The following is a 27,979-nucleotide window of genomic DNA, read 5'->3' as shown; positions in this document are numbered from 1 at the left end:
ATGCTCATCATTCCCACTTGCTAAACGTAGCGTAGCTATAAAAAAAAAAGGAATTTATTTTGAACGCATGGCTCGGAGAAGGCCGGGATGCTCTTGACAAGACTGAAAATCAAAAGCAGACAAATCTGAAATTCGAACAGTATTCTATAATCTTTCAATAGGCCTAGGATCAAAGCTCTAGGCTCAAGGTATCATGGGTAATTTGGCAAACAATCCAGACTCATACAACGCAATGACAGCTTGCATCTCAAGATAGTAATGTAAAAATCAAGTTTTAGCTTTCTTAAGGATAAGCTGTAAGCCCCACGATTTCAGCCTTAACTTCAAAGCCACCAGCTTTCGGGGCCGGATGGCCAAGGTCCCGCCCAACCCGGATGTTTTCGATGGTGGTCCCCACAAGCTTCATATCAACGAGACGAACTATTCTCGCTAGTGTTAAATAAAGCTCGGCATAAGCCAAACTGGCCACCGTTAGTTTAGAGATAAGGCAACAGGAAAGTAAAAGAAACAAACTTACTTCAGCCCTAGACATTGCCTGCTTCCCTTGGAGAATGCAACAAGGAATCTGTTCAGATACTGTCCATTTTCAGCGGCTTTGATCCATCGTTCAGGGTTAAAGGATTCCGGTTCAGGGAAAACCTGAGGATTCATATGAACAAAGTAGGCTGACTGGCTGATTGGTGTCTGATACACGAACGATGTTAGCAAACAACAAACTTCATCACAGCTTCGTGCTGCCCACTTACCCCAGGTGGAATCACGTATTCACCGTACGTTAATGATTCGATAGGTGACACGCGAGGAGACCGAGCCACCAGCCCATACGAGAGCCTCAGGGACTCATTAACCACTCCACTCTAGCAGTGCTCAATTAGCAATGAGCAATGACAACATTATAGATAACGCAATCATACCAAATACGGCAATTGTTCCAGCTCAGCCCAGGTTGGTCGACTGGTCGGAGCAGGCATGACTTGGTTGAGTTCGTCGCGTAGCTTACATCGCATAGTCTCATCATTGGTCAAATGAAACATGGCGACGGTTAAGGCTCTTGCGGTAGTCTCAATTCCAGCACCGAAGAGAGCCGCACCCTCTTCTTCAAGTCGACGTAGCGTCTTCTCTTGCGGTGCGACATCGGCGGCAGCTATAGCATCGAACACATTTTTAGAGAGCATGTCACTGTCATGCGATAACCACTTCTTGTCAAGAGATTTCGCCGCCTGTCGACGAATCAGATTCCTCACTCCGATTACATCGGCCATCTGAAGGCCCAACTTCTCCATAAGCCCGATCGGCACGCAGCGAAGGAGCTTGGGTAAGATAGGGAAAAACTTGTTAATATGGCACATAGACATGACATAATTGACCGCATCGATCATCTGATTTTGGAAGACCTTCTGTTCCAGATATCCTTGGCTCGCCCCGTAGCAGTACTCTGAGACGATATCCGCCGCAAGAGCTGCAAAGACGCGCTGTAGGGGCAAAACTGCATGACCATCAAAGGCGGAGCGGAAGCGTACAATCAAACGGTCGACCTTTTGGTCAATAATCGATTCGGCCTTTTTCAAGGCTCTTCTGGAAAAGTAGCTGCTCAAGAGGCCGCGGCGAACGCGATGATGTTCATGACCAACTGTTGCAACCATAGGCAAAGGTGTCGTAAACACGCCGATGAATCTGGGATCCTTTTCTCGGACCCGCGAGCTGCCGGCATAAATTTGTTCGTAATAATAAGGATCATTGATGTGAAGTTCACGCGGATTGATCCGTACGACTGGCCCTTCGGGGTTGTTAGCAAGACAAAGATATTGTAAGACGCTGGGTACCATCTGGCCTTTTTACCATATTTCTGATGTAGCTGCTCAATCTTAAATAGATAAGAACCATTGCAAATCACATCGTAGTAGAACTCGTACAGATGAGAAATGGCCGCTAGTTTAGGGCCTGGAAACTTGCGAAGAGGGTGGAAGAACAGGCGGTAAGCAGTCTGGATAGCAAAGCCCACTAAAAGCGAGAATAAGCAAAGGCTCCCCGCGGAAATTGTAAATTCATCCATTGCTTTTTCTTTTGCAGCATTGGATGGCCTCTGCGTGGGCGATTTAAAGCTTCCAAAGGTGTGAAGCGAGAAGTTACCGCAGACCTCAACTTTCAGTGGGGGGGGGTTTCAAAAATATATGTTGCCTTCAATATCTGGTTTGCTGGAGTAGCAGCGGCTCATTTTTGCTTTGATAAGTTTCTATTAACTTGCTAATTGGAAGGTAACGACCGAGAGAGAGAGAGAAACTAATTCTGGAGTGGGTTCCAAACAATGATATAGTGGTTTGTATGTAAATTACAAGCGGCACAGATGGCTCCACTCAGTGTGGCGATCGAGATTCATAAATTACTGACTGGAAGTTTAATTGCTTGAAGAAATTCAATCATTTGTCGTACGTAATAATGGAAAATTACTAGGTACATAAATGTATTTTAAATCAATGATGGTCAGTAAAAAGTTGCTTCAACCCCGTTCCTTCACGATAGATCTGCCTACAACCTGGCTTCCCAATTGCAATCTAACGACCATGTCTGATTTCACCACGCTTCTGGGATTAAGCGTAGTCGCCATTCTCGGGTCCTTCCTCCTGTTTACTCAACGCGCGAAACTGGATCCCCGCGAGCCACCTCTGGTTCCAAGCACAATCCCACTGGTTGGCCACCTGATTTCCTTTCTCATCCATGGAATTGAATACTTCGCTGCAGAAAGGTATTGAGAGGATTCCTATTCAAGGAAAAAAAAAACGTAGCATGCTAAGCAATTTAGTGGTAAACACTCTCTGCCAGTTTTCACCATGAAAATTCTCAAGGAAAAAGTGTATATCATTACATCTCCAGACTTACTCCCTTCCGTGCGGCATAACCGCAGCTCCATGTCATTCAACCCGCTCTTCACAGCTATGGCAGAGCGGGCCGGGGGTATTCGAAAGTCTGGTCTGCAGCTTCTGCGAGAGGAAGAACTGGGGGGCCAGGGCCTTGCGAAGAAAACGGTGGAAGTGATGCGCCCTGCACTCCTCGGCAATAAGCTAGACCATCTAAATGAGCAGATGATCCATGTCCTCGGACAAATTGTCGATCAAGTAGCTTCGATTCCTACCGGTTCATTGGACTTATATGAATGGTGTAGCGAGGCACTCACGGTTGCTAGTACAGATGCTATCTATGGCCCTTCGAATCCTTATAAATCTGAATCTATCAGACAAGCTTTCTGGTAATTTTGGCTCCTTAAGTCTCCGCTTTTGCTTGCCTTATTTTCCAACATTAACGATGTATAGGGATTTTGAATCAAATCTAAGCCTGCTGCTCGTCGACACCCTTCCCTGGCTTACTTGCCGAAAAGCCTGGAAAGGCAGAGAACAGCTGGTGCAGGCTTTTCTTCAGTTCTACCAAATGGATGGCCATCTTTCTTCATCTCATTTAGCCTATTCTCGATGGAAGGTTCAGCAAGAGGCTGGCGCAACTCTGGAGGACATCGCAAGATTAGAGATACTTACCGGAGTTGGAATCCTTTCAAATACGGTCCCAAGCTGTTTTTGGCTGCTTTTTGATATATTATCTCGCCCTGAGCTATTACGCACGATACAGGATGAGATTCATCAGAATGCGGTCTCTATCGACTCGACAGGAATCCATACACTTGACTTGGCAGATATCCGGGGAAAGTGCCCGACGCTCCTCTCGTCATTCCAGGAGACCCTTCGAACGCGATCTAACTCCGGGCAGGTCCGTGTGATCTATCAAGATACATTATTGAATGATCGCTGGCTTCTGAAGGCCGGTTCAACTCTCCTAATTCCTGCGCCAACGATCAACAAAAATAGCTCAACGTGGGGATTGAACTCCGGGGACTTTGACTCCCAGCGCTTTACCAAGACCGCTCTGCAAACGGACAAGAAATCAAAGGCATCTGGCTTTTTATCCTTTGGGTTATCTCCCCATATCTGCGCTGGGCGCCATTTCGCAACAGGAGAGATCTTGGCTCTCGTTGCGTTACTTCTTGTGCGATATGACATTCGTCCCATTCGCGGCTCTTGGACCGAGCCCAAAACGAATGCGAAGGCAGTCGCTGCATCGCTTCCCCCCGCAGCTGAAAGGTTTGAGGTAACTGCAGTCGAGAGACCGGAATATAAAGGGGTAGAATGGAGGACGACTGTCACCCCTGGAAAGGGGACATATGGCCTGATAATTGGATAATAATCCTCTATACAGGATAATTGGTTATTCGTGGTAGAGAACAAGCTAAGGCAAAGTATGAATGGGCGATTCAACAGCCTATTTATATCCAACTTTGATATCCTCAACTGTCCAGTGGCTCAGAAAAAGCATTAGCGCTTCGTATGGAACTCTCTCTCCCCCGTCGTTGACATGCCAAGGATATAGTATATACAATAAGATCAGCTAGACAGAGTATAGAAAAACATGGTGTCTATTATTCAAGGTCACACATTGCAATTGTTAAGGTATATGTAATTGCTCATAGTAAAGTAAGTGTGGTTTTCATACCTGAACGATACTAGTAAATTACGGACGAAAAATACCATCTTCACATCAACTTTTTGAAACTCCTTTTTTTTTTTTTTTTTTTTTGTTGGGAGGCTGCGGTGAGAGAATGCCTGGGTTGGCTGGCTGGCATTATTGATATTTAGGGTTAAACTTAAAAGCCATTGATCTTCCGGCCAAGAGTCGACCGCGTATCAATGGTATGGGATCTTCATATCCACTACGTAGTATTTGCGTGATGATTCCGGAAAAGGAAAAGCGAGACAGTTCACTTTAAGCTTCGTACCTCAAGCCTTGAGGAAATAACTTTGATTACAGTCGCCTTTGTGAATATTCAGCATGAATGCCCTATTTTCTCTCTCTCTATCCTTTTTTTTTTTTTTTTTTCCTGTCTGTAGTATACTCAACACTTTTATTGCAGGAGTTTGCTTCTGTTTCGAATAACTCGTGAAGAAAGGTGGATTACTTGCTCCATAGTAAAACAGAACCTCCACCATCGCAAATCACTGGATGATGACTTGATCCATGGATAGCCCACGACACCGGGATCTCCTATACGATCTACGTATTATATGGTTCTCAGGCCCCACACAGTCCTAGAACAACAAACCGCCCTTTTGACCCATGCCTGCAGAAACGTCAGGCTGTCATAGTCATACTATTTGCATCGCTGGCAGCATGGTGGTTGAATGCATGTAACTGCAGCAGGTTTCTCGGTCTTAGCGTTGTTGACAGGTCTGAGGTTTGAACTTTGGCCCAACTTGATCAGCTCGGGTACAGAAATCTCTTCGTTCGTATGGAATAGATTACCAAGTCCATGTGGCATTTCTTCACTCAGATCATAATCTAAGCTTAAATTGGTAAAGCACATCCTGACGACCCAACCGGCTGGGTTCGGAGTGGGTTTTCGAGAAATATCAGGATTCAGCTCAGCTCCTCCGTACAAAAATCTACTTAAAGTCTTAGACTGAGATAGGGCGCAAAAAGATCGGGTTGATCCCGGGTGGGACGCTGGGGCGGCTCGCTTAAAGATCGTAAGTGGAACTATTTAGTCGCTGCGCCAAAGGTGGTCCTATTATATTTTGTATCCAGCTGACAAGAGTCGTAAAAAGGAAATGATATACAACCCCTCCCCTAAGGTGTCTTAACTAAGCCTAAATAACTATAATTGCATTTATACGAAGGTCAAAGCACGCCCCGACCACCGCTCTGTATCGAATATAGACATGAAGTCGCCAGTATTACCTGATTGGGACGGTTTATTTGACCCAATGAGGCCAGTTTGATGTTCTTTCTTCCAAGTCATGGTAGGCGAATTCCTCCAGGTTGTGAAATTTTCACTGATTTCCTCTTCCTCAGCTCCACTGCATCGAGATGGTCTGCGCTCCGTGAGCCTTTACTCAAGACAGAAATAATCGTCAGCCACCAAAATAGAGATATGATTCGTCATTATTCGACCTTGAGTTATAATGCCATGTACTGCACAAACACGTGTGGTCTGGCCTATATTTCGTATATAAGTAGTATCACGATTAAATATTTTAAATAATGAAGTGTCTTTCACATTTGGTACTCGGGAAAAGATTTGTTTTCTTGTGTACTGTAAACCGCGCGTGTATTTTTGGTATTTTATAGAAACCTAACCTTAAGCGACACATATAACCAGCTGACACTTAAAAAAGCCGTGAAGCGTCTTAAATGAAGTGTGTGTCTTGCGTAACACCTCTTGACTATTTATTTTATGTATACGGAGTATTAATTGTTAAGATATTTGGAGTTAATAAAGTGGTGTTGTATACAGAATCCACATTACCGTGGTTTACCGTGTTTACCTCTGTATTCTTTTGGTACCTGAAGGTACCTTTCTAAACCACACAACATGGAAAAATATTCCATAAGACGAATGTCTGGGACATAAAGTGGGGAGAAGTAAGGACTAGCCAGCATTGTGGATACCAACAATACCATGATGCATACAGTTCATGCCGACCGCCGCTGATCAGGCCTTATTTAGATAAAGAGTTTGAAGCCCAATCTCTCCCTTGATCCCACTTGACATTTATTTTCCTCTTTTATTCCGCGCTCTGTTTGCTTCCTGCTGAGAATGGCCACTGCACAGCTCATTGACGGGCTGTCCGGTTTTGCATCCGGAAAAGGCCAGATCCAGAAAACAGTGACCACTGGTCAAAAGGCCCTCTGGGGTAGGCGACACAATGTGTCGGGGTTTTCTAGCCTTCCTAGTATGATGCTGATGGTCGGAGCGCCTCTTCTCGTACTACTGATTTCGCTGGCTCTCACCCACTATGATGGCTCAATTACAAAGGTGCTCGGCGACTTGTATTCTCAGGGCGCCCTTCCATTTCTCACGCGATATTGCCCATCTTTGACCACACAGGGTATCATAGCGTATATCTCCTGGTTAGGTTTTCAAGCATTCCTATACCAAGCCCTCCCGGGGAGAATTGTGTCCGCCCCCCCCACTCCCGGGGGATATTCTTTGCCATATAAAGTCAATGGACTCTGGTCCTGGTTTGCAACCCTAGCGGTATTTATTGGCCTCGTCAGAGCAGGAAGACTGGACCCCACGTTTGTCGCAGTGCATCAGGGGGAACTTATTATTATTGCAAATATCTACGGGTTTTTGATCACGGCTGCGTCGGTGGCAAAGTCCCATTTATGCAAGCAGAACACGAGAGATATTCGATTTAGCGGTATGCAATAAGCCGCGTTATCTTCCACGATGAACAAGAAGGTTGACTATGACTGAAAGGATCCATCATCCACGATTTCCTATCCGGAGTGGAGCTAAACCCCCGCCTGGGCAAGTACTGGGATTTGAAACTCTTCCAAATTGGACGTGTTGGTATGAACAGCTGGGTGCTCGTGTAAGCTGCCTTTTCTCCCTAAAATAAGTCTTCATCTGCAGGCCCTAATGGTAACATCTATCAGGGATTTATCCTTTGCTGCTTTGCAATACCAGAAGTTTGGCTACCTTACCAACACCATGGTAGTTGTTAATTTGCTACATGCCTTGTATGTGGTAGACTTTTTCGTCAATGAGGACTGGTGAGTATCAGAACTAATATATAGTGTCTTGCAACGATTGAACAATTTAACACTTTCCATCTAGGTATCTAAGTACGATAGACATTGCCCTGGATCACTTCGGTTTCAACCTGGCATGGGGCTCTGCTGTCTGGCTCCCTGTAATTTACACCACTCAAGCACACTATCTTGCTTATCACCCAGTACAACTGTCCGGGCTACAATGTACCCTACTTTTAGTAGCTGGAATCACAGGTTATGTGATATTCCGTGATGCAAATCATCAAAAGTATCGCACGCGCCAGTCAAATGGAACCAGCTTGATTTGGGGCCAAAAGCCTTCAATCATTCGAGCAACTTACCAAACCACTGATGGCTCGTCACATTCGTCTATGCTTCTCTACTCCGGTACGTCTCCCATTCAACCCCAGTCCTCGGTTAACCATGTTTGCGTTGGTTAATAAATACTCGAACAGGTTGGTGGGGATTGGTCCGTCATCCCAATTATATCGGAGATTTGATTTTCTCCTTTTGCACTTGTGCTGGCTGTGGAATTTCACATATTGTCCCTTGGACATATTTCTGCTTTATGGCCAGTCTCCTTATTCATCGGTCCTTGCGAGATGATGCCCGTTGCTCATCGAAGTATGGCGACCAATGGACTATGTACTGCAAGACTGTGCCATGGAGGCTCATTCCGGGGCTCTTCTGATGTGAATTGTCCCTGGAGGCTAAAGGCCTGGTACTGACTGCTGTGGCCCTGCTGGCCTGCCTGGGTCGTGATCGAACAAAGTCGGCAGTCAGTCAACTAAGTTAATGATTTGACGCGATCGGTGAACATGAGATTAAATCATTGGGTTGGTATATTCATTTTTCATAGATAAGCATTAGGTATTACTGGAATTTGTGTATAGAACTGGACAGAATAATATATCTAACATGACCATGATCTCCATGGAGAACGAACTGAGGCAGAAATTCTATTGCTGTACATTGTTCTTGTTACATCTCATTTATCTGACCTTAATCAGGCAGCGATTTGCAACATGAAAGATTGATTGAGCGAAAATAAAACATCCTATCTATGAGTAACTTCTAGGCAGACGAGAGTTTATACAATCATAAAACAACTGAACCGACACCGACTATCTACTCATACATTAGGCAGCAAAACCCACCTCTTAGTCAAAGTGTCTTCAGATTCCCACGCAGTCGCAACATCACTCAGAGGAACAGTGAAAATGGAGAATGGGATATGCATCTGGGAAATCATCTTCATAATTTCTGGCAGCTCGTTGTTCCAATCCTGCACGGTGAAACACCCCATTCCAGTACCCAGGATGCAAATGGGCCTATGGTTGATCAGGTAAGTCGGCACCACGTCAAACATATGCTGTCCGTTGGCGATATTCTCGACTTGGATGTACTGCAAGTTTTGTTTTCCCATACACTGCCCGAACCGTCTGCAAGATCCCTGAAACTGCAGGACCACTACCAATGTAGTCCAGGACGATATGTACCGGCCCCACACTTGGGGGAAGGGCGAAAGGCTCCCGAAGCACGACGCGATCATCGAGCCCTTCCACGGCGGCGAGGGTTTCTTCATTGTGCGACATCCCGATTATGCGAGTGGCACCTAATGAGCGCGCCACGATCGCGGCGCACCTCTCACTAGCACTTGTTGCTCCGATGATGAGCACCGTACGTCCCTGGCAGCCACCAATGACACGGCATCGCAGGGTCATCCAGCTTCATGACACCGGATTTGCCAGTGCCGCTACCTTCATAGGGTCGGTCTTCGGATCAAGCCGTACGATATGTCTTAGGTCGACATTCGTGCGTTCGGCAAAGAGCGGTCCCGCAAGTTGGGTGATGAAGTACATATCGCCTGTGATCTCGTCTATACCGACTCCGTCAACGCTTGGGTCAAATGGTAAAGTCACCTTGAAAGAAGTAGGGTGTGTGCCGGAGGCTCGGCTTCTAACAACCCGTGTCACGCTCGTAGCTAGAACCTTGAGTTGGATCTGTGGAGTTGACGGCGGTGGAAGATCTCGGGATTGAGATGTATTGTGGCGGCTTGCCCCAGGCGGTCACGAGAGCGGGCTTCATCGCATGCTTTGGATCAACGAGGAACGGTGACTTTCAGTACAAATCAAGGAGAGATTTCAGTGCAAATGTTGCCTTAAGGGTGTCCTTGAGACGACCTCTCAATCTCGTTCGGTCTTGGATGAGGTCCTGGTCTCCCATTGGGATGAAGTTGACGATGTTGCTGAGGCGTAAAATTGGGTGTCTTTGTTTCTAAAGGTTTTGACCCTGACTCGCAAGCTGTCAAAAGTGCAGATGGCTTTGATCAAGGAGAAGCCATGGTTCACAGTGTCTCCTCTTCGCACAGCGCATCGTTGGACTTTATCTCATATCCTCTTGCTCGTATTCTAGGTGGCATCTCCTAATTTAGCGAGACATGAACCAAAGGACATCACAGACAGGTCTCAGAATGGGAAACTTGCCGTATATCAACTTCTAGTTCTTATTTGCAGCTATAGCCACTATAACATTAATGGTGATAGATATAGTCCCGGTTCTGGTCCTTGGAGCGCAGCTGGCGTGCCTGAAGACTATGCCGTGAAACCTATGAAACGCCATGAAGCCTTCGGGCTCCTGCATATCAGTGTCAGCATGACTCAACGGTCTCAGCCCAACAGAGACCTGCCCACGTAAAGGTACATCAAAATTGGACGTGTCTGTGCCGCAACTTCATTTTCCATACCGATGCAAATGTTCTAGAGTGGTTCGGAGCCTTGTTGTATTTATTACACTCTGAAAGTGGGGGTATTGATTATAGTTAGGCCTTCCATATCAGGGTGGCCATTCCAGTCGACTTGTTGTCCGCACATACTTTGCAGTGCGATCTGATTTTCGATTGACTTTGCCCAGAAGACTCTAGAACATTTCTCGGTTGATTTCGCATTCCCTCTAGCCTGAAACAGGGGGAGCCTTTTTATCGCGAGGTGAAATGGACTCTATGGCAGTGGTAGACTTGGCTTTACTACTTTTGCTGACTCCTTGATATCCCAGGCCACAGTTAGTAGCATATACCATCTCGGCCTCATGCAGATCTATGGCCTTAAATGGTAGCAGATGTTCTACACTTTCCATCGTCGCCATGCTCACGTACCCGTTTGCTGGACCTGGTAGAATCCTTAACTGAATACCCAGACCACTTTTCAAGGTTACTACATTAGAATGAGCATTGGGTATCTTTTTCCATGATCGGCACCCTGGTTGCTGCAGTGAGTAAAACATGCTTCTTTCGGCTGGGTTGAATCGGGTCCTTATGCATCACAAGTTTCTCGAACTGGTATGAGCCCGAGCTGCGGTGATGCCTGGTTTCGGATAGCAACCAATAGTACACTCATTGCTTTGTTTCCCCCATGGAACCTTCTTCTCGTTAATCCAGGTCATTGACTTCCGAACCCTCTTCTACACGGTTGTGGTTGAGTCTGACTGAAACAGTTGTGAAGTAACTTTGGGTGTTATTAAGGTAAGCTGGTTTTGGCTTTAGAAGGTTGGCGGAACTACTAGACGTTATATGGTATTGAATAAAGAGGTTCTGGTCGACATTCTAAGGTACAGGGCATACAATAAACTGGGTGAGGATGTAATACTTATTGGAGCCTTAAAATGGCGTTTGATCATTCTGACTCCCAAATTTGGACAGGCCATGGCTGCGTCTCGATCGCATCTTAATACTAGTATTGCCATTAAACTTGAAGGGGACATGAACACCCAATTTCCTTGACACAAAAGGACCAGAAAAGCAGAGATTTATTGCCCTTAATACTATGCTATCGCTATATAACCAAACGATAGATCTAACATGTCTAGACCCTCCCCCCTCAAAACCCCTGCAACCGCTCAACCCAATCCCAGCACTATGAATACGAGAATAAGACCACACAACAATCGGCACAGGGACAATTCAAAGTCCGAGCGTAGCAGCTCAATATATTTCCCTAGTTACGTCATAATCACGCATTATTAATCCTGCAGTTTTAGCCCCAAAACCTCATTAACTTGGACCAGCCCAACCAATCATACCCATGGTTTGGGCCAACAACTTGTCTTGGCTCAATGATTACGAAGTCACCTTTACTCCACACAGGAGAGGCATGGTAGATGTAACAGAATTTCTTAGAACAGCAGGGGGGGTAAGGATATGGATGGGCTTATCAATCGGGTGATTAGCAATCAACCCATGAATAGTGTATATGTTTATGGATATATAAATATAGGGTTAATCCTGCGTGGCAGTGGGTATGTACTTTAGTTCTATTAGTCAAGCAGACCCTTACAAAAGAAAACGAGACATTAATACGAGGATTACTTTGATCACCCCCGAGAGAAACCAACATGACCCTCAAATACCTCATCGTGGGCGTGACAGGTGGCCTGGGAAGATATGTCCTTGACTACTTCGTGGCCAATAAACCGTTGGAGGAATTTGCAGCTGCATCGTCGAGGGAGTCCAACCGGAAACAATTCGAGGATCGTGGCATTGCTTTCCGACAGGTTAATTATGATGACCCTGCTACGTTAGATACCGCGTTCCAGAATGTTGAGAATGTACTTTTTGTTAGTACCAATACGTTCGATAATGAGAAGCGTCGAAAACAACATCAGAATTTTGTTGAGGCGGCGAAGAGGATTGGAGTTAAGCATGTATGATTCCTTTTCTTTCTCTTTATATTTATTTTGCTTTTTGTTTTTGTCTTAAATTGTTCGGGCCATGGCTAATCATTTGGTTAGGTGTGGTATACTTCTCTTGCTTTTGGAGGATTCAAGTCCGATTCAAAAGCCGCCGTGCAGACGGCGCATTTAGAAACTGAAGAGATGCTTAGGAAGTAAGTCGACCATGCTCAATCACGACAGAGATGTTCAAAACTAACAAAACCCCTAGATCTGGAGTCACCTACACCTCCATCCGAGAAGGCATTTACACAGAAGCCTTCCCAATCTTCCTCAACTGGTACCCCGATTCAACCAGCGTGCCTCTTCCATCCGACGGCCCAATGGCATTAACCCTGCGGTCAGAACTTGGTGAAGCGACAGCGCGGTTGATGATCGCAGGTGGCCACGAGAATGAGACCGTCTTGTTGACAGCTGAAGACACTATTCGGCCATCGGAGATCGTGGATATTATTAATAACACGACGGGTCGGCAGGTTAAGTTCGAGCGTGTATCCCCCGAGGAGTATATCCAGATCTACGGTGGGAATGATAAGGGCGGGAAGCCCAAGGCTTTCTTTCAGCAGACTCTGACGTGGTATGAGGGGATTGAGAAGGGCGAGTTGGCTACGACGCATTCATTGATGGGGGAGCTTTTGGGTAGGGAGCCCACGAAGCCCCGTGATGCGATTCGAGGGTTGTTGTCGGAGGACCCTAATTATACGTGGCATCAAAACTATGTATGAATGTAATTAATTTAATGTGATACGCTTTCTTTCTTCTAGTCTTATCTGAGACTCAACTTAATCTTAATTATATTGTCCCATGACATTGCTATTCATGTATCTCTGGGCGGTTTGTATTTAGGCGAGAGAAACAGAGATTCGAGGATAGGAGTGTCTGGTAGAGCACCTCAAGGAAATCGAAACGACTGTCTATCAAGGACAGGACAAAGGTTCCAAGTATGACGATATGCAAGTTATAACAATCACTGTGTCGATAGGCTTGCAAATATGTTATTAGGAGGAGGAGTAAATCATCCAGCGTGGACTTGTCTCCACACTTCACATTGAAGCCTCGGTTTCATGACCAGGCACAATCATTCGCAATATCCGTTAAATTCACATGCCGTTCGCCAGTAATTAACCATTCTTTCATGCACCCCACATTGAGCTAACAACAGAAGATGAATTATCATCTAATTTGGTGATTAAATAGGAACTCTATCTGCAAGCCCGATCTTATCAATCATGGAAACTTACGATTCCCCGCCCATCGGAGGTCTCCGTGTGGGGAAGTCGGCTCCGGATAGTGGGACTTTGTATGTATATCAACCTTCCAAAAGAATGAGCAAGTCTCTAGACAGATACCCACCGAAAACCCAAAACTGAACAACATGCTTTACACTCACGCCACGATCATCACAGTCGACTCAAACCGACGCATCATTGAGGACGGTGCCATTCGCGTCCAGAATGACTTAATCGCGGATATCGGCAAGACCGCAGCCCTGAAAACTAAATACCCCGACGATGAGGAGTACGACCTCACCGGCCGGATAGTCATTCCGGGCCTCATCTCTACCCATATGCACACGGCTCAGACGCTGCTCCGGGGTGCTGCTGATGACCTCGAGTTGGTTTCTTGGCTGTGCGAGCGAATCTGGGTGCTGCAGGGCAATTTCACTGCCGAGGACGGATATGCCGCGGCGCGGTTGAGTATTGGAGAGATGTTGAAGTCGGGAACAACGTGTTTCCTGGAGAGTATGGTGTGTTATCTCAACAAGTGCCACCCTTTTTCGGAATTGATCTGATCAAAGCAGTTCGCGGACCGGTACGGATTCGATGGTCTGGCACGAGCAGTCGAGGAGAGTGGCATCCGTGGCTGTTTGGGTAAGATCGTCATGGACATTGCACGGTATGCCAAGGATGATGCCTGGGCCATGCACCCTGGACTGGTCGAAGATCGTGAGACATCATTGTTGGGTACGTTGAAGATGTGGGAGAAGTGGAATGGAAAGGCCAATGACCGCATTCGAGTGTGGTTTGGTGCTCGCACCCCTGGAGGGTAAGCACTTCCTTGAAAAGCCGGCATTGGGACTTCCATTAACAAGATGATAGGGTATCAGACACTCTATACCGTGAGATGACCAGTTTATCTCGTGAGAAAGGCATCCCCATTACCATGCACTGTGCGGAGGTGCGCGCCGACCGTGATTTCTTTGCATCCGTTAGCCATACGCCTATGTCGTACTGCGACTCGGTCGGCCTACTCTCACCCTCGACCGTACTAGTACACATGGTGCATCTAGACGATGATGACATCAAGCGACTTGCAGGGTCAGGAACCCACGTCGCGCATTGTCCGACCTCCAACGCCAAGCTCGCGTCTGGAATCTGTCGCGTGCCGGACCTGCAGCAAGCCGGTATTAATATCGGTCTCGGCACCGACGGTGCCCCCTGCAATAATACCTGCGATCTTCTGCAGGAGATGAAATTAGCGGGTATCATCCATAAGAGCTTATCCTATGACCCCACCGCGGTACCGGCCGAATCTGTTCTAGAGATGGCGACCATCAACGGCGCCCGTGCCTTGGGATTGGAAGATCGGATCGGTAGCTTGGAGGTTGGCAAGAAGGCCGATTTTGTGGCTATAGATACTCGTCGTATCCACTTACAGCCCTGGTTCAATCCCGTCAGTGCGGTTGTTTACACGGCTACCGGTAGGGATGTCGATATCGTAGTCGTGGATGGGAAAATGCTGGTGCGTAGTGGAGAGCTGTTAACCATGGATGAACAGGAGATCGTGCAGGAAGCACAGAAAAGAAGTCAGGAAGTGGTCGCCAGAGCCGGTTTGAACGATCGAGTAAAGGCCCGGTGGCCGGTGGAATAAGCACTCTACTAGATGGGGCTACGCCATGGATGATATGTATGTACCAAGCAAATGACATTCAATGATATTGTTATCGCTTAAAAGTTCACTCCGACATATACGCAAGTCATATCTACTCAAGCGTTTTTATTGAAATACAAAGCCTGAGTATTACACCAGCCGGTCAATCCGGTCACACCCCACTCAGAACCAATGCCACTAGACTTGTGTCCGCCAAATGGCACATTAGGCTGCACCGCAAAGTGTGTGTTTACCCACACATTACCAGCTTCAAGCTGGCGCGCAATACGCTGGCCGCGCTCGTAATCGCTAGTCCACACCGATGCTCCGAGTCCATACTCGGTGTCGTTCGCACGGGCGATCACGTCTGCCTCCTCGGACCACTTGAGGATGGGCAAAATAGGCGCGAAAGGCTCTTCCTGGACGACGCGGGAGTTTTCCGGTGGGTTATCAACGATGGTCGGCGGGACGAAGAAGCCCTTCGAATCCGGGATAGAACCTCCCAAGACGGAGTTCAGGCCTTCGGATGCAATGTGATCGATAAGGTTGCGGGCTTTGCCGAATTGCATGCTGTTCTGAAGGGGACCGAAGAAAACTTCGGGCTCGGTGCCCTCACCTAGCTTCAAGTTCTTCACAAATGCGACGAGCTTGTCACGGAATTCGTCATAGATCTTCTCATGCACATAGAGACGCTTGATCATCATGCAAATTTGACTCGAGCACAGGAAGCTCAGAACACCGACCTGTTCGAGTAAGTCACGGCTCGTGAGATGGCGAAAAAAAAAAAAAAAAAAACCTCTCTTACCTTGGGAATGATTGCATCGATATCGACATCGTCGCAGATAATGGAAGGGTCGTTGCCACCCAGTTCCAAAGTAACTCGCTTCAGGGTCTTGGCGCAACTGGCCATGACTCGGCGACCGGTCAAACTAGAACCAGTGAAGCTGATCTTATCGATACCTGGATGCTCGGTGATCATTGGGCCGAGGTCATCACCGCCGCTCAACACCTGGACCACGCCTGGCGGGAAGCAACGGGCAGCAAGCTCTCCTAGCTTCAGGTTGCAGTAAGGGGTGAAGGGCGACGGCTTAACAATGATAGTGTTACCAGTGTACACTGCCGGGATGATCTTTCCGACCGCCAACATGATGGGAAAGTTCCAGGGCACAATGGCACCTCCAACACCGATGGGGATGTGTCTCTGGATCACCTTGCGCTCTTCGCTCTCCTCAATCACCGTCTCGGGGACCTCAATCTTAGGGATAGCTCGTGCCCAGATCACGGCGTTGTCAATTTCACCGGATGCTTGGTCTAATGGTTTTCCTTGCTCCTGGGTCAGTAGCTTGGCCAGGGTGTCCTTGTTCGATTCGATGGCGTCAGCAAAGGCGCTCAGCGCCTTACGACGCTCGTCCACTGATGTCCGCGACCATGACTTGAAAGCCTGGCGAGCAGCGCTCACGGCCTTGTCCAGATCCGCGGCGGTTGAAACTGGGACCTCGGGGTTGGGTTGTTGGTTAGCGGGGTTGATGCCATGACGCGTTTCGGCAGTGGTGGTCAGTTCATTATTAATAACGTTGTAGAAGGTCTGTAACCGGATTAGAGAGAAGCATTATAGCAGTTCTGCGGCCAACATTACAGTGATATCCAACGACATGGTGAATTAATTTCTCGCTGACTCGTATGTACAATATGTTGAGAACAGAGGGGTGGAGGGGTAACGTAACTGGAGACAACGGGAGACTCCGCTCATTTTATACGGAGTCTAATGGCCCCCTAAAAAATGCTACCGGTGGTTCGACTATCCACGGTCTCCCGTACTACAAGTGCCGTGATTGATCAAATGAGGATGACAAGGGAAGCCAAGCCGGCCGTGCGTTGACGGTTCAGTAATCAAGGTGGGGCAACCCCACGAGACGGTTCAATAGTGACGGTTGAGTGAGTAGGCCACGTAGGGTCGTAGACTGCAATGATCCTCGGCTGCATCTTTTGCATCACAGGTTGCATTCCAGTGGTAGGTTACATGGTAGTCAGCGGTGCAACTCTAATGCAGGCACTCCCCGCGCAAGCTGCACAAAAGTTTATCTCCTTCAGCATACATGAACACCACGCCACCATGGCAGTACTTTAACCTGCTAACATGTACATCTTTCTTGGAACTTTCCGTTGAGAAAGAAAACAGAATGAAGTGTGGGGTCTAAGCCTCTACCGCTTCAACTAGAGTAGGGCTTTAACTAGAGTTGGCATCTACTCCGGAGTATGGCTTCCTGTGCCATGTGGAGTTCATCATCTTTTAGTGTATTATCACTCACCGCTAGGTTGAGGTCTTCAGAGCGTACTCTAGTCCTTGCTAGTTGACTTGGGATGTCCATTTACAGAAATTACTGGAAAAATATCATTGTAGGCGGTGGCTTTGCAAGACAACATTCGGGCCCTAAGCATGATGATAAACTCCCTCCACGTCTCACTATAAAGCCCGTTCTAACAAAAGTACAAAACGGCCGAGAGGCTTGTGGATACCTTCGTTCAATAGAAGAATACATGCACCGTACCATAGTTCGTCACTTCGCAAATTACCCAGACCAATCCCGACTTATGTATATTCCCCATGTGTGGACCGGAATTTTGTCGTCGGCGTCTAAATCAACATTCATGGTGAGTGAACCACAGTGTACTGACCGTAGTGATGTGCGCATGGTCTCCGATCCAGGATATGCCGATACTAGTGATATATTAAGTATCAAAGATCCGATCGGTCCACTAACGTATTAAAATTGACGAAGCTAATCATTTAGAACAAAGTGCCCCTACTCGTAGTGCAAAGCTTGTTTGATTATTCTTACTGTCTACTTGCATGCTGAACTATATGTATCTAGTATTGCTGGGGATTACGACGGTTTATATATCCGACTTTGAATAAAGACATCCACGAATATACATTTTTTCACAACACATGAACAATTCCAGTAGACAACCTCTAGCACACTTCAACATGTACTATTTGATATGATATCACCCCCTCTACTCCGTAAACGCAAAGAAATCTTGGCACGAGGACCCGTGGGACAATAAATTATGTTATGGATTTGATTGATCTGATCTGATAGGGTGATTAATCGCGGCCCAACGATTGGATTCCCGAGAGACGCCAAGCCTATGGTCGGTATATATTTTTCTGAAGATGGCAAATTGAAGCCCTAACTTTTACCACTCGTCGACTCAGAATTATGACGAGTAAATCTGCAGACAAGCAGACCACGCTGGTTCAATCTGTCCCAGTGTCAGCGATCGAGGATGCAGAGCTTTCGTTTCTGTTTTCGAAGGATGAGCATAACCAGGGCTTTTGGACCGCCATGCGGCTGCACTGGCCCGCGGTGGGGTGGGGTTTATTCATGAATCTGGTGAGAAGTTTCCAACAACATTACTTTCAGCACACTTTGCTCAAGACGATAGGCAACTATTCTTAAGGGGATCGACGGGGGTGTAGTGAAAGGTCTCGTCGGCCTGGACGTGTTCAAGGAGACCTATGGTTACAAATACAACGGAACTTACATGATCGCCGCGCAGTGGCTTTCGGCCTTCAACTATGCCAACCTGCTCGGTGCTATTGTAGGTGCTCTCTGCTCTGGAGCTGCCTACAACCGCTTCGGGCCCCGTACCATGATCGCGATATGCTCGTGCTTGTCCATCGCGTTCATTTTCATCCAGTTTTTCAGCCACACGCCCGCCCAGCTTTTCGTCGGGCAACTTGTCAACGGCGCGGTGATCGCATTCTACCCAATTTGCGCTTCGGCGTACGTCGGCGAAGTGACTCCACTCGTCCTGCGCGGGTTTGCCGCAACCATGACGAACCTGGCGTTTTCCATCGGCTCCTTGATCGCCTCGGGCATCTTGAAGGGGACAGCGTCGATGAACAGTGAGTTGTCCTACAAAATCCCTATCGCCACTCAGTGGGCATTGCCCTGTGTCATGCTGTTCCTGGTATTCTTCTGTCCGGATCCACCGTACTGGCTGTGTCGCAAGGGCCGATACGACGCAGCACGCGTATCTCTAAGTCGCCTGGCTACACCCAGCATAGACGTATCGCGAAAGCTGGCGCATATTCGAGAAACACTCCGTCTCGAGGAGGAGTTCCAGGGCGACCGGCCCCACTACATGGAATGCTTCCGCGGGCCTAACTTCCGCCGACTGATGATTTGCGTGATGGCGTACAGCATGCAGGCGTTCACCGGCAACGTGTTTTTCATTAACTATGCCGTGCACTTCATGGAACTGGCTGGTCTGGATTCATCCGATGCCTTCTCAATGAACCTCGGTCTGACTGCCATCGGATTCCTGGGCACCTGTATCTCTTGGCTGTTGCTATCGTATGTCGGCCGGCGAACCATGTACCTTTTCGGCTGCTCTTCACTAGCGCTTCTGTTGTTTATCATCGGTGCCGTCGACCTCGCACCGCGTCAAACGAACACGGTATGGGCACAGTGTGGTCTGATGTTAGTCTGCACATTTGTATACGACCTCAGTCTCGGCCCGTTCTGCTACGTGCTTCTGGCCGAAGTATCCTCCGCTGCGCTGCGAGGGTTTACGATCGCTTTAGCAACGGTAGCTTGCTTCGTGTGGTCGGTAGTCTTCGCGGTCGCTATCCCGTACGCCATGAATGAAGACCAGGCCGACTGGAAGGGGAAGATTGGATTCCTCTTCTCTGGACTTAGTGTACTGTGTGTTATTTATTGTTACTGGTGTATGCCAGAAACCAAGGGGAGGACGTTTGAGGAATTGGATATTCTTTTCGAAAGAAAGGTCCCCAGTCGGAAGTTCAAGTATTATAAGATAGACATTGATATTGACGGGAGGAGGCTGGAGGAATAGTCACTAGTCAATATTTGTGCATTATGACTTTCAGCAATGAAGTTACGAGCATTTATCTCGCCGAATATCCGAGACACTTTACCAGAACTGCGCATATAGTATGTGATGCTATTGCTGCTTAGAAATCCGGGCAACGTAACCAGGGTTAGTGACAGGGAAACCTAACCATTCATGATGGTCTTCTTCTTCTCGATGGGGTAAATGCAGGCGATCACACCATCTGACTGGTTTCAGAAGTTGCCCTACGAATATTGTGATTGTTGGTGTGCCGCGATAGCAATCTTCGGGCCATATGGCGCAATGATTTGCTGCGCCGTCATTTGATGATGTGATTGTATGCTGCGGGGTATGCAACGTCTTATATTCGTAGGTAAAGCTTGAAGGAATCAATCTTTTGTTGATTTCTTAGCATAGCAAATCTACTGTGAATAAGATTCCCTACACCTCACCATGTCGGTCGCCGTGCAGACTCTCGTTCAGCCTGATATCCAATATCATCCTGACTACGAAAAGTATACGGCACGGAAGGCGCGCAGACAGGCTACCGAGGAGCTTTCTAAGACCCTACCTGATGGATTTCCGCAGAAATTAGAGTCACCCTTGGTTTGGGAGGGAAAGGATGTCGAGAAGCGGGATGACTGGATCTACAGGTTGAGTGATGGGCAGAGGGAGGAAATTGATGCTGCGCTGAAGAGCTTTCAGGGTATACTTTACCTTTCCCGTCCCATCCAGCAATGCGTTTCGTAGCAAGTCGTACGCACAGGGCGCATGAACAGGCATCCGTGCTGATTCTTCATAGCCCAGAATTTGAGCTTGGGAAATATTAACCAGGACACATTTCCTTTGCCCACGCTTCGTCCAACTTTGCGATCGCTATCGAACGAAATCCATAACGGACGAGGATTCTTCGTTCTCCGTGGGCTCGATATCGATCGCTACACTCGGGAAGAAAATATCATCATCTATGCAGGTGTATCATCGCACATCGGGAATATTCGCGGGCGCCAAGAAGACAAACGGTTTACGCCAGAAGGTGGCTCCGTGGTCTTGTCGCATATCAAGGATTTGACACGTACGAGTGAAGCGAATGCGATCGGCGCCCCGTCCAACACGGCAGATAAACAAGTGTTCCACACAGATTCTGGCGATATCATTTCCCTCCTTTGTCTCCACCCCGCAGCCGAAGGAGGCGAAAGCCAGATCTCCAGCAGTTGGTTGGTATATAACATCCTGGCTAAAGAGAGGCCGGATTTGATCCGTACGTTGTCGGAGCCATGGCCGGTCGATGGGTGAGTCGTCGTAGGTTCGCAGGAAAGTGTCGATCGCTAAGGCGAGAAAATCAGATTCAATGACCCCGAAAAGCCTTATACCACTCGTCCCCTTCTCTACCACCAAAAGGCAACTGATACCACCCCCGAACGCGTCCTGATCCAATACGCTCGTCGTTATTTCACCGGATTCCTCGCTCAGCCGCGGTCGACCAATATTCCCCCGATTTCTGAGGCTCAGGCCGAGGCGCTTGACGCGCTTCACTTCCTAGCCGAGGAGCACAGCGCCGCATTGGATTTCCAAAAAGGTGACGTCCAGTATATTAACAACCTGAGTATTTTCCATGCGCGGAAGGGATTCCGGGATGAGCCTGACAAAGAGTAAGTGCATTTTAAAATTTTTTTTTTTTCTATTGGCGGTTTCTATCGTGCTGACAAGGATGGAGACGCCATCTTTTGCGACTTTGGCTGCGGGATCCCGAAAATGCGTGGGCGACACCGGAGCCTTTGCGTGAGCGCTGGGAGAACGTATATGGGAACGTCAAGGTGGAGGAACAGATTTTCCCTCTGCAGCCCAAATTGCGAAAGACCGTGGGTAGGTAAGCAGATGATGACGTGGTTTCGGAGACTTTTGAGAAATCTCTTTATTTTTTCCTTTTTCATCCGTCGGCCTTTTGTGAGTCAAGGATTTGTGGTGGATTATTAACCCTGGCGTCTCCGATTTGGAGATGTGGGGAAACTTCTTCCCCGAATCAGTTTTTCATATCCCTGCCTGTGTCTTCAGCCGCAAGTAGCAGAGAACAATATTCAATACCATCTACAACAACCACGTAGCTGGTTATGAACATAAAAACGGTGTTGTTGAACTATATAACGCGTGTAGAAAATAGTATTAAGTAGGATGAATCGAGCAGAAACAATGTAAAGGCTCACATAATTCAAATCCCGGCGATATACTACGGACGATAGGGCATACTCCGAACCAAGCGTGCGTCCAAGCTTCTCCAATTTTGCACAAAATTGGGTCCTTTCCTCGGAAGGCGTAAAATCTAGACCAGAAATGTAGATCATTATAAATTGGACAGTCCCCAAGCTAGAATGTGACACATTCAGCCCTGGTAGAAACACGATTTGCCTACATCTGTAGCCATGGGACTGCCACGCCCCAGTCCTCATTCAAGCTCCGGCGAAACCATCTGTTCTACGGATGTCGACGTTGAACGCAAAGATGCGCTCCCAACGCAGGAAATCGAATATCTCTATCTGGAGCTCGAAACGCCGCTGCCAACGCCGCGGATCACATTGCCGCCCGGCCCCAACCAGTCCCCCGCGCCAGAATGTCCCGATATGAAGCAATACATTTCCCCGTTTCTCTGGCCCAAATGGAGAAAAACAATGATGACCTGGATTTCTTGCGCTGTGACTGCCCTGGCTGGTTATTCAGCAGGTGAAGGCAATCCGGCCTCGACAGAGCTAACAGCGGAATGGGGGATTAGCGCCGTGGTATACAACCTGAATATCACTATCTTTTGTATAGGGTTTGCCTTGGCACCCATGGTTTTGGCTCCGTTTTCGGAGCTCAATGGGAGACGGCCAATTTTCGTTGTTAGTGGTGTCGTTTTCACCGGTATGTTGGCCGCAGCAACTATTTTCAGACCGATTCTGACCTACATTATGTAGCATGTATTATTGCTTGCGGTGGAACGCATCTGTTTGCTGGACTGCTCGTTGCGAGATTCTTCCAAGGTGTTGGCGCGTGTACGTCGCCTTCATACATGGCTCATTTTTGGTAATTTGCTAACAAAGTTGTTAGCGACATTCTCAACCATGGTGGGAGGTGTCATCAGTGACATTTACCATGCGCAAGATCGTAACACTCCCATGGCTCTCTTCTCGGGTGCTGCACTATTTGGTACTGGTCTCGCGCCACTCCTGTCGAGCGTGATCGTCTATCACACCACGTGGCGCTGGATCTACTACTCGCATGCGATCGTGTCGGCTGTCTTTGTTGTCATCATCTTCTTTTTCTTCAAAGAAACCCGTGGCAGCGTCATTCTTAGTCGCAAGGCAAACGCACTAAACAAATATTATGAAGCGCTTGAAGACGCAGGTCATTTCGGTGTAATTATGCCAGACGAGTCTGGGGAGAAGCAGTGCACGAAACGGATCCGGTGGAAGGTCAAGAGTGATGAGCAACGGGCCTCCCTCGGACAAATGATCAGCATCTCCCTCTATCGCCCTTTTCGTATGTTCTACATTAGGGACTATCCACAAATACCGAGAGCTAACTGTTGCCAGATATGCTTTTTACCGAACCGGTGGTTTTCTTCTTCTCCCTTTGGGCAGCCTTCAGCTGGGCCGTGCTGTATCTCCAATTCGGCTCTGTCCCATTGATTTTCCAGACGAACCATGGTTTCAACGTTGAGCAATCGGGAGCTGTTTTCACATGTAGGTTACAACTGCCCCACACTATTTCCCACAAGGCTAACAGGAATAGCGATGTGTGTCGCCGTCATCATCGCCACCCTTATCAGTATCTACCAGGAAAGAGTCGTGAGCCGATTCGTGAAGCTTCCCAACACCCCAGAGAAACGTCTCTACTTCGCCTGTGTCCAGGCAGTACTCATGCCCGCCGGCCTGTTCTGGTTCGGATGGTCCTCGTATCCGTCTGTGCACTGGATCGCTCCAGCTCTGGCTGTCGGTTGTGCTACCATGGGCATTTTGTCGATTTATTTGGCGGTCTTTAACTATCTGGCTGATACGTACCATCGTTTTGCCAGCTCAGCGATTGCCGCGCAGTCTTGCTGTAAGTTGCACTATAATGTCAGTCATAGGATACTCTCTAACGCAGGGTCCAGGCCGGAATCTATTAGGTGGTGTTTTCCCCCTTGTGACCCATGCTTTGTTCACAAACCTGGGATACCCCGCTGCTTCTAGCTTGCTGGGTGGAATTGTAAGTGTCTATACTGACTTCTACCAGCTTGGAATGTTTTACTAATGTTTCCAGGGAGCCGCCCTGACACTCGTACCTTGGGTCCTGTCCTTCTACGGGGCCAGAATTAGAGCCAAGAGCAAGCTTGCTAGCGTAAGTTTCGAGGCCCCATGTTTTTCTTGTTCAAGGGATTGACAACCAACAGGAACTTGCGCATTGATTTATGCATTGATATGTGTGTTGAAAATAACGTCTCATGACCTGACTAATGTCTCGTGAGCCGTTTTTCGGATTTAATTGCATTGGGATAAAGAGCCCATAGACATAGATGTTCTTGATACCAGCTTGTATTTAGCATCATATACCCTTATTTTATAGCGTTTCTGGAGTTTCCAGTGGATGAGGGATTAATGAAATATAATAGTGATTAATATATCAAGGAGTGTCCAACATCAGCTCGAATACATGTGAGACAAGAAATCTAAAAGTTCCAAATTCTATATCATAAAAACACACATCGCTTCATCCAGAATACATTATAAATTAATCACTCATCCCAACCGGAGCCTCCCCCGCTGCCAGATTACACTGCCTGAACAATCTCACCTCATCATCCCCGAACGCCCCCACTACTGAATGCAACACACCCCGGTTATGGAACAAAACCAGGTCACCCTCCTCCCAATCATGCGCATAGACATGCTTCGGGCTAATAGCCGGTCGCTGCAACCGGTAGACAATCTCCCGCACACGGGCTAGATCATCGATAACGGATCCATCTTTCTGGTGGATCTTCCGCACCGCGGAGGGGTGGATCTGGAGCGCTGGCTTTCCTGTTACAGGGTTCTTCCAGACCATGGGGAGGATCATGATCTTTGATTGGTCGATAGGCGGAAGCTCGGATTCGGGTAGTTCGAGGCCTTGGGAGTAGAGACCTAGTCCTGTGGGAAGGGAACGGGCGGGACTCATCCAGATGTATCTGGGTGTTGTTAGCTTATATTATAATAACGACGGGAAGGGTTGAGGGGGGGAAGGAAGGACATACGGATGAGGTGCATATTCAACTTTACTCCCCAGCACAAACTCCTTATCCTCGGCAGATAATATCTCAAACATCCGTTCCCCGTTGACAAAGGCCGTCGTTCCGAGAGGCACATCCAACGTCTCGTCCGAGCCATCATCATACCGCAAAGTCTGTCGTCGACCCTTCGGTACCTTAACGGCAAGTAATGTCGTCACTTTTGGTGGATGATACTCGTATAGCGCAGCATCGATATGCCATCTATAAAACCGGGTGAAATCATAATCTTCTTCCGGAGGAATTGCATCGCGGTGGAAAGTCTTGTGGTGTGGGTGTTTCAATTGGAAGTTGGTTAAACCTTCGTAGGAGTCGATGAAGCCATGACCGATGATTTGAACTTGGGGTTGATGGGGCACGGTCTTCAGGTCTGGGTGCAGGATGCTTCGTTTTGCGTCGATTGTTTTGCCGTGGCCATATTGGGTGGATGAGGGGTCGAAGCGTTGGGTGAGGAGATATTGGGCTTTCGGGGAGAGGTGGTGTTGGTTTTTGAAGATTACTACTTGGTGATTGTAGAGGGCAGAGTGGATTGTGGAGAAGATTTCGTCTGTAGGTTATAAGTTTCTTTTCGTTTAAAGTAGATAGAAGAGATGGAAGGATCATACCTGTTAAATTCTCAAGATCGATGTTGCCAATGACCGCGCCAAAGTTAACGTCGGATCCGGCTGGCGGAGTGAGTGGTTGCACAGTTGCTGGCATGATGGTTCTGTATAGGCTCTAAAGCAGTCCAAATTCATCCGATTGAAGCTGGGATGTCAACACGGACCACCACTTATACTCGCCGATGCTCTCGGAGACGGACAATCCCGGTCCACGGGCCATGCCGATGCCGCACCTTATCAGTGATAAGCATAATTCTTATCGGATTTAATCTTATCGTGGATTGTGTTATCGTATCATTGCCGAGGTTGGATGAAAGGAAGGATTTCATTTGTGCTATAATGGGGTAATGGATACGTGATAGTCAAATAATATTCAAATTTATGTAATTTCGGGAGAAAGGGTTTAAGATTGTCCCCTCTAACACAAGAAAATACCAAGTATCACCGTTGTTTATCTTGACCGTTTCTATTTACATCCTGTTTAGCTCTGCGGCAGTAACGTATATCTCTTCGCGGATGTGCACCACTTGAGATGCGTCTGTGTAAACAGCAGTTGTATGTCTGCAAAGCTAGACTCGAGAGTATACGCAAGTTTTCCAATGGTCCTCTGCTGAAGATTTGCACGGTTCTCCAACACATGCTCCATAAGTTGGTTATGCAAAGCAGAGATATTTTTGGTGGCAATTTGAAGTGCTGCATCCTTCCGTGCGGATGTGATGTTGTTGGTAATGTGTGCTGCATTAACAAAAACAGCATTCATTTGCTGCTTGGTATGGATATCCTTCTCCAAGCCAACTAGGTCGTTTTGGAGACCAATTATAGAGAAAATATTCCTCTCCATGTCCAATATTTCTGTCGACCAGTGATGGTCATTTGTTCCGAGTATGCTTTTGATGAGTGTAAAAAAGGGCTTAATTCCAATCGTACGCCCACGTATGCTCATATATGTCTCCAGGTTGTATTGCAAGTAACCCAGATTGAAGCCTATTTCATCAAGTAGCCCCTCAAGTGTAATACAAACACTATCAAAGAAACGTCGAGCTACTTCCAGAGATAAATATGTTAAGCAATGTCGCTTGAAGGCAATGAAATACTCAACAACCGCGTGCTGGGGAGAGGTAAAGGAGCCTAATATATCTAGTATCAGTAAGTTCCCTAGCCATGGTATTGTAATCGCTTCGGTAATTGTAGTTTAATAACTTACATTCTTCTCGTAGAGCCTGTATCGAATGGTGTAGAACAACACTCGCCTCATCAGGCATCATATCTTCAATCAAGTCATCAATGGAACACAACGTTCCTAGCCAAGCAGCCATGCAAATCCGGATATTAGTGGCCCGTATATCCGGGAAGAACAGAGCAATCGTTCTAACTTCGCTGATACATTGTTGTAGAATGGATGCTTTATCTCTGTTATTCTCAGACGGTGTAGAATACCTAAATCCCAGGTGTGAGTAAAGAACATCCCGGATACAGGTGCTCTTCTCTGAGGATTGCCCTGCCTGGCTCTGAAATGGTATCTCGGTTACTCCGAAGTCGGGAATATATAACTAGATCTGCATGTTAGCGTCGTCAGCTATTGATATATGGGTAGACTCTATTGCTTACGTGTAGTGAGAAACTGTAGTTCTTTAGCTGGATAGTATTTGTTCGCATTGAAGGACTTGCCTCCTTCCTTGTGTATTCACACAGATGTTGCTCCATCAACTCTCTAGTTTCAGACGAAAGACTCATATTTGCTGTATTATTTGACAGTGAATATGACGTGTGAAGTTGATGATATTCGTGTGACAAATAAATCTCCGTTCAGCAACCTGATATGTTTCTTCACAGAAATAAGATTGTCATGACATTACCGACAGGCCTTACACATCCACCATAAGAGCCACATGTGAGTAGAAAATTCGACGAGCACAGACCACGAAAGGCTTCTAGTGGCGTATGACCCAGCAGACATCCGTCACGATCGCCAACCAATCACTCAGCTGTACATAACATGCACACGGCGTACCACATATTGGTGGGAGCAGGCTGCCTT

General features: G+C 47.4%; 11 protein-coding genes across 11 annotated transcripts; 6 read left to right on the top strand and 5 right to left on the bottom strand.

The window, feature by feature from the left end:
* Positions 1 to 239: 239 nt before the first annotated feature.
* BDV27DRAFT_169505 (cytochrome P450) lies at positions 240 to 2,053 on the bottom strand (the record flags this gene model as incomplete). The annotated part of the gene is made up of 5 exons (XM_032075056.1): positions 240 to 461; positions 518 to 684; positions 747 to 857; positions 915 to 1,771; positions 1,840 to 2,053. 5 exons carry the CDS (start codon positions 2,051 to 2,053, stop codon positions 284 to 286), a joined length of 1,527 nt encoding a protein of 508 aa, XP_031930665.1. The 3' UTR covers positions 240 to 283.
* Positions 2,054 to 2,532: 479 nt separating this feature from the next.
* BDV27DRAFT_169502 (cytochrome P450) lies at positions 2,533 to 4,227 on the top strand (the record flags this gene model as incomplete). The annotated part of the gene is made up of 3 exons (XM_032075055.1): positions 2,533 to 2,743; positions 2,801 to 3,180; positions 3,383 to 4,227. Exons 1-3 carry the CDS (start codon positions 2,562 to 2,564, stop codon positions 4,225 to 4,227), a joined length of 1,407 nt encoding a protein of 468 aa, XP_031930664.1. The 5' UTR covers positions 2,533 to 2,561.
* Positions 4,228 to 6,637: 2,410 nt separating this feature from the next.
* BDV27DRAFT_169500 (ergosterol biosynthesis ERG4/ERG24 family-domain-containing protein) lies at positions 6,638 to 8,290 on the top strand (the record flags this gene model as incomplete). Its single annotated transcript, XM_032075054.1, has 5 exons — positions 6,638 to 7,244; positions 7,304 to 7,418; positions 7,483 to 7,599; positions 7,664 to 7,986; positions 8,055 to 8,290. The coding sequence occupies 5 exons, from the start codon at positions 6,638 to 6,640 to the stop codon at positions 8,288 to 8,290; spliced, it is 1,398 nt and encodes a 465-aa protein (XP_031930663.1).
* A 441-nt stretch (positions 8,291 to 8,731) lies between these two features.
* BDV27DRAFT_154871 (uncharacterized protein) lies at positions 8,732 to 9,323 on the bottom strand (the record flags this gene model as incomplete). The annotated part of the gene is made up of 2 exons (XM_032072037.1): positions 8,732 to 8,930; positions 9,028 to 9,323. The coding sequence occupies 2 exons, from the start codon at positions 9,321 to 9,323 to the stop codon at positions 8,732 to 8,734; spliced, it is 495 nt and encodes a 164-aa protein (XP_031930662.1).
* Positions 9,324 to 11,908: 2,585 nt separating this feature from the next.
* BDV27DRAFT_123721 (putative NmrA-like family protein) lies at positions 11,909 to 13,122 on the top strand. Its single transcript, XM_032065931.1, has 3 exons — positions 11,909 to 12,297; positions 12,385 to 12,479; positions 12,536 to 13,122. Exons 1-3 carry the CDS (start codon positions 11,989 to 11,991, stop codon positions 13,047 to 13,049), a joined length of 918 nt encoding a protein of 305 aa, XP_031930661.1. The 5' UTR covers positions 11,909 to 11,988; the 3' UTR covers positions 13,050 to 13,122.
* Positions 13,123 to 13,690: 568 nt separating this feature from the next.
* On the top strand, positions 13,691 to 15,253 carry BDV27DRAFT_70495 (amidohydrolase). The gene is made up of 3 exons (XM_032077357.1): positions 13,691 to 14,071; positions 14,126 to 14,370; positions 14,424 to 15,253. The coding sequence occupies exons 1-3, from the start codon at positions 13,700 to 13,702 to the stop codon at positions 15,193 to 15,195; spliced, it is 1,389 nt and encodes a 462-aa protein (XP_031930660.1). The 5' UTR covers positions 13,691 to 13,699; the 3' UTR covers positions 15,196 to 15,253.
* BDV27DRAFT_123719 (aldehyde dehydrogenase family protein) lies at positions 15,246 to 16,967 on the bottom strand. Its single transcript, XM_032065930.1, has 3 exons — positions 16,832 to 16,967; positions 16,001 to 16,780; positions 15,246 to 15,938 (listed from the first exon to the last, which is right to left on the bottom strand). Exons 1-3 carry the CDS (start codon positions 16,847 to 16,849, stop codon positions 15,312 to 15,314), a joined length of 1,425 nt encoding a protein of 474 aa, XP_031930659.1. The 5' UTR covers positions 16,850 to 16,967; the 3' UTR covers positions 15,246 to 15,311.
* A 1,452-nt stretch (positions 16,968 to 18,419) lies between these two features.
* Positions 18,420 to 20,061, top strand: BDV27DRAFT_154867 (putative MFS alpha-glucoside transporter; the record flags this gene model as incomplete). The annotated part of the gene is made up of 2 exons (XM_032072036.1): positions 18,420 to 18,593; positions 18,646 to 20,061. 2 exons carry the CDS (start codon positions 18,420 to 18,422, stop codon positions 20,059 to 20,061), a joined length of 1,590 nt encoding a protein of 529 aa, XP_031930658.1.
* Positions 20,062 to 20,511: 450 nt separating this feature from the next.
* BDV27DRAFT_142717 (uncharacterized protein) lies at positions 20,512 to 24,672 on the top strand (the record flags this gene model as incomplete). The annotated part of the gene is made up of 12 exons (XM_032069994.1): positions 20,512 to 20,764; positions 20,861 to 21,350; positions 21,405 to 21,710; positions 21,776 to 21,928; positions 22,826 to 22,956; positions 23,010 to 23,087; positions 23,143 to 23,574; positions 23,628 to 23,777; positions 23,827 to 24,135; positions 24,188 to 24,282; positions 24,337 to 24,414; positions 24,640 to 24,672. The coding sequence occupies 12 exons, from the start codon at positions 20,512 to 20,514 to the stop codon at positions 24,670 to 24,672; spliced, it is 2,508 nt and encodes an 835-aa protein (XP_031930657.1).
* BDV27DRAFT_70460 (TauD/TfdA family dioxygenase) lies at positions 24,467 to 26,071 on the bottom strand. Its single transcript, XM_032077356.1, has 3 exons — positions 25,945 to 26,071; positions 25,307 to 25,886; positions 24,467 to 25,240 (listed from the first exon to the last, which is right to left on the bottom strand). The coding sequence occupies exons 1-3, from the start codon at positions 26,036 to 26,038 to the stop codon at positions 24,805 to 24,807; spliced, it is 1,110 nt and encodes a 369-aa protein (XP_031930656.1). The 5' UTR covers positions 26,039 to 26,071; the 3' UTR covers positions 24,467 to 24,804.
* A 351-nt stretch (positions 26,072 to 26,422) lies between these two features.
* BDV27DRAFT_154863 (terpene synthase family protein) lies at positions 26,423 to 27,675 on the bottom strand (the record flags this gene model as incomplete). Its single annotated transcript, XM_032072035.1, has 3 exons — positions 26,423 to 27,069; positions 27,146 to 27,491; positions 27,550 to 27,675. The coding sequence occupies 3 exons, from the start codon at positions 27,673 to 27,675 to the stop codon at positions 26,423 to 26,425; spliced, it is 1,119 nt and encodes a 372-aa protein (XP_031930655.1).
* Between the last annotated feature and the right edge of the window lie 304 nt (positions 27,676 to 27,979).

Source organism: Aspergillus caelatus (genome assembly GCF_009193585.1).
Source record: "Aspergillus caelatus strain CBS 763.97 unplaced genomic scaffold BDV27scaffold_34, whole genome shotgun sequence".
Classification (NCBI taxonomy): Eukaryota; Fungi; Ascomycota; class Eurotiomycetes; order Eurotiales; family Aspergillaceae; genus Aspergillus; species Aspergillus caelatus.
The sequence above is the reverse complement of the archived record's forward strand: the minus strand, read 5'-3'. Positions and strand labels throughout refer to the sequence as shown.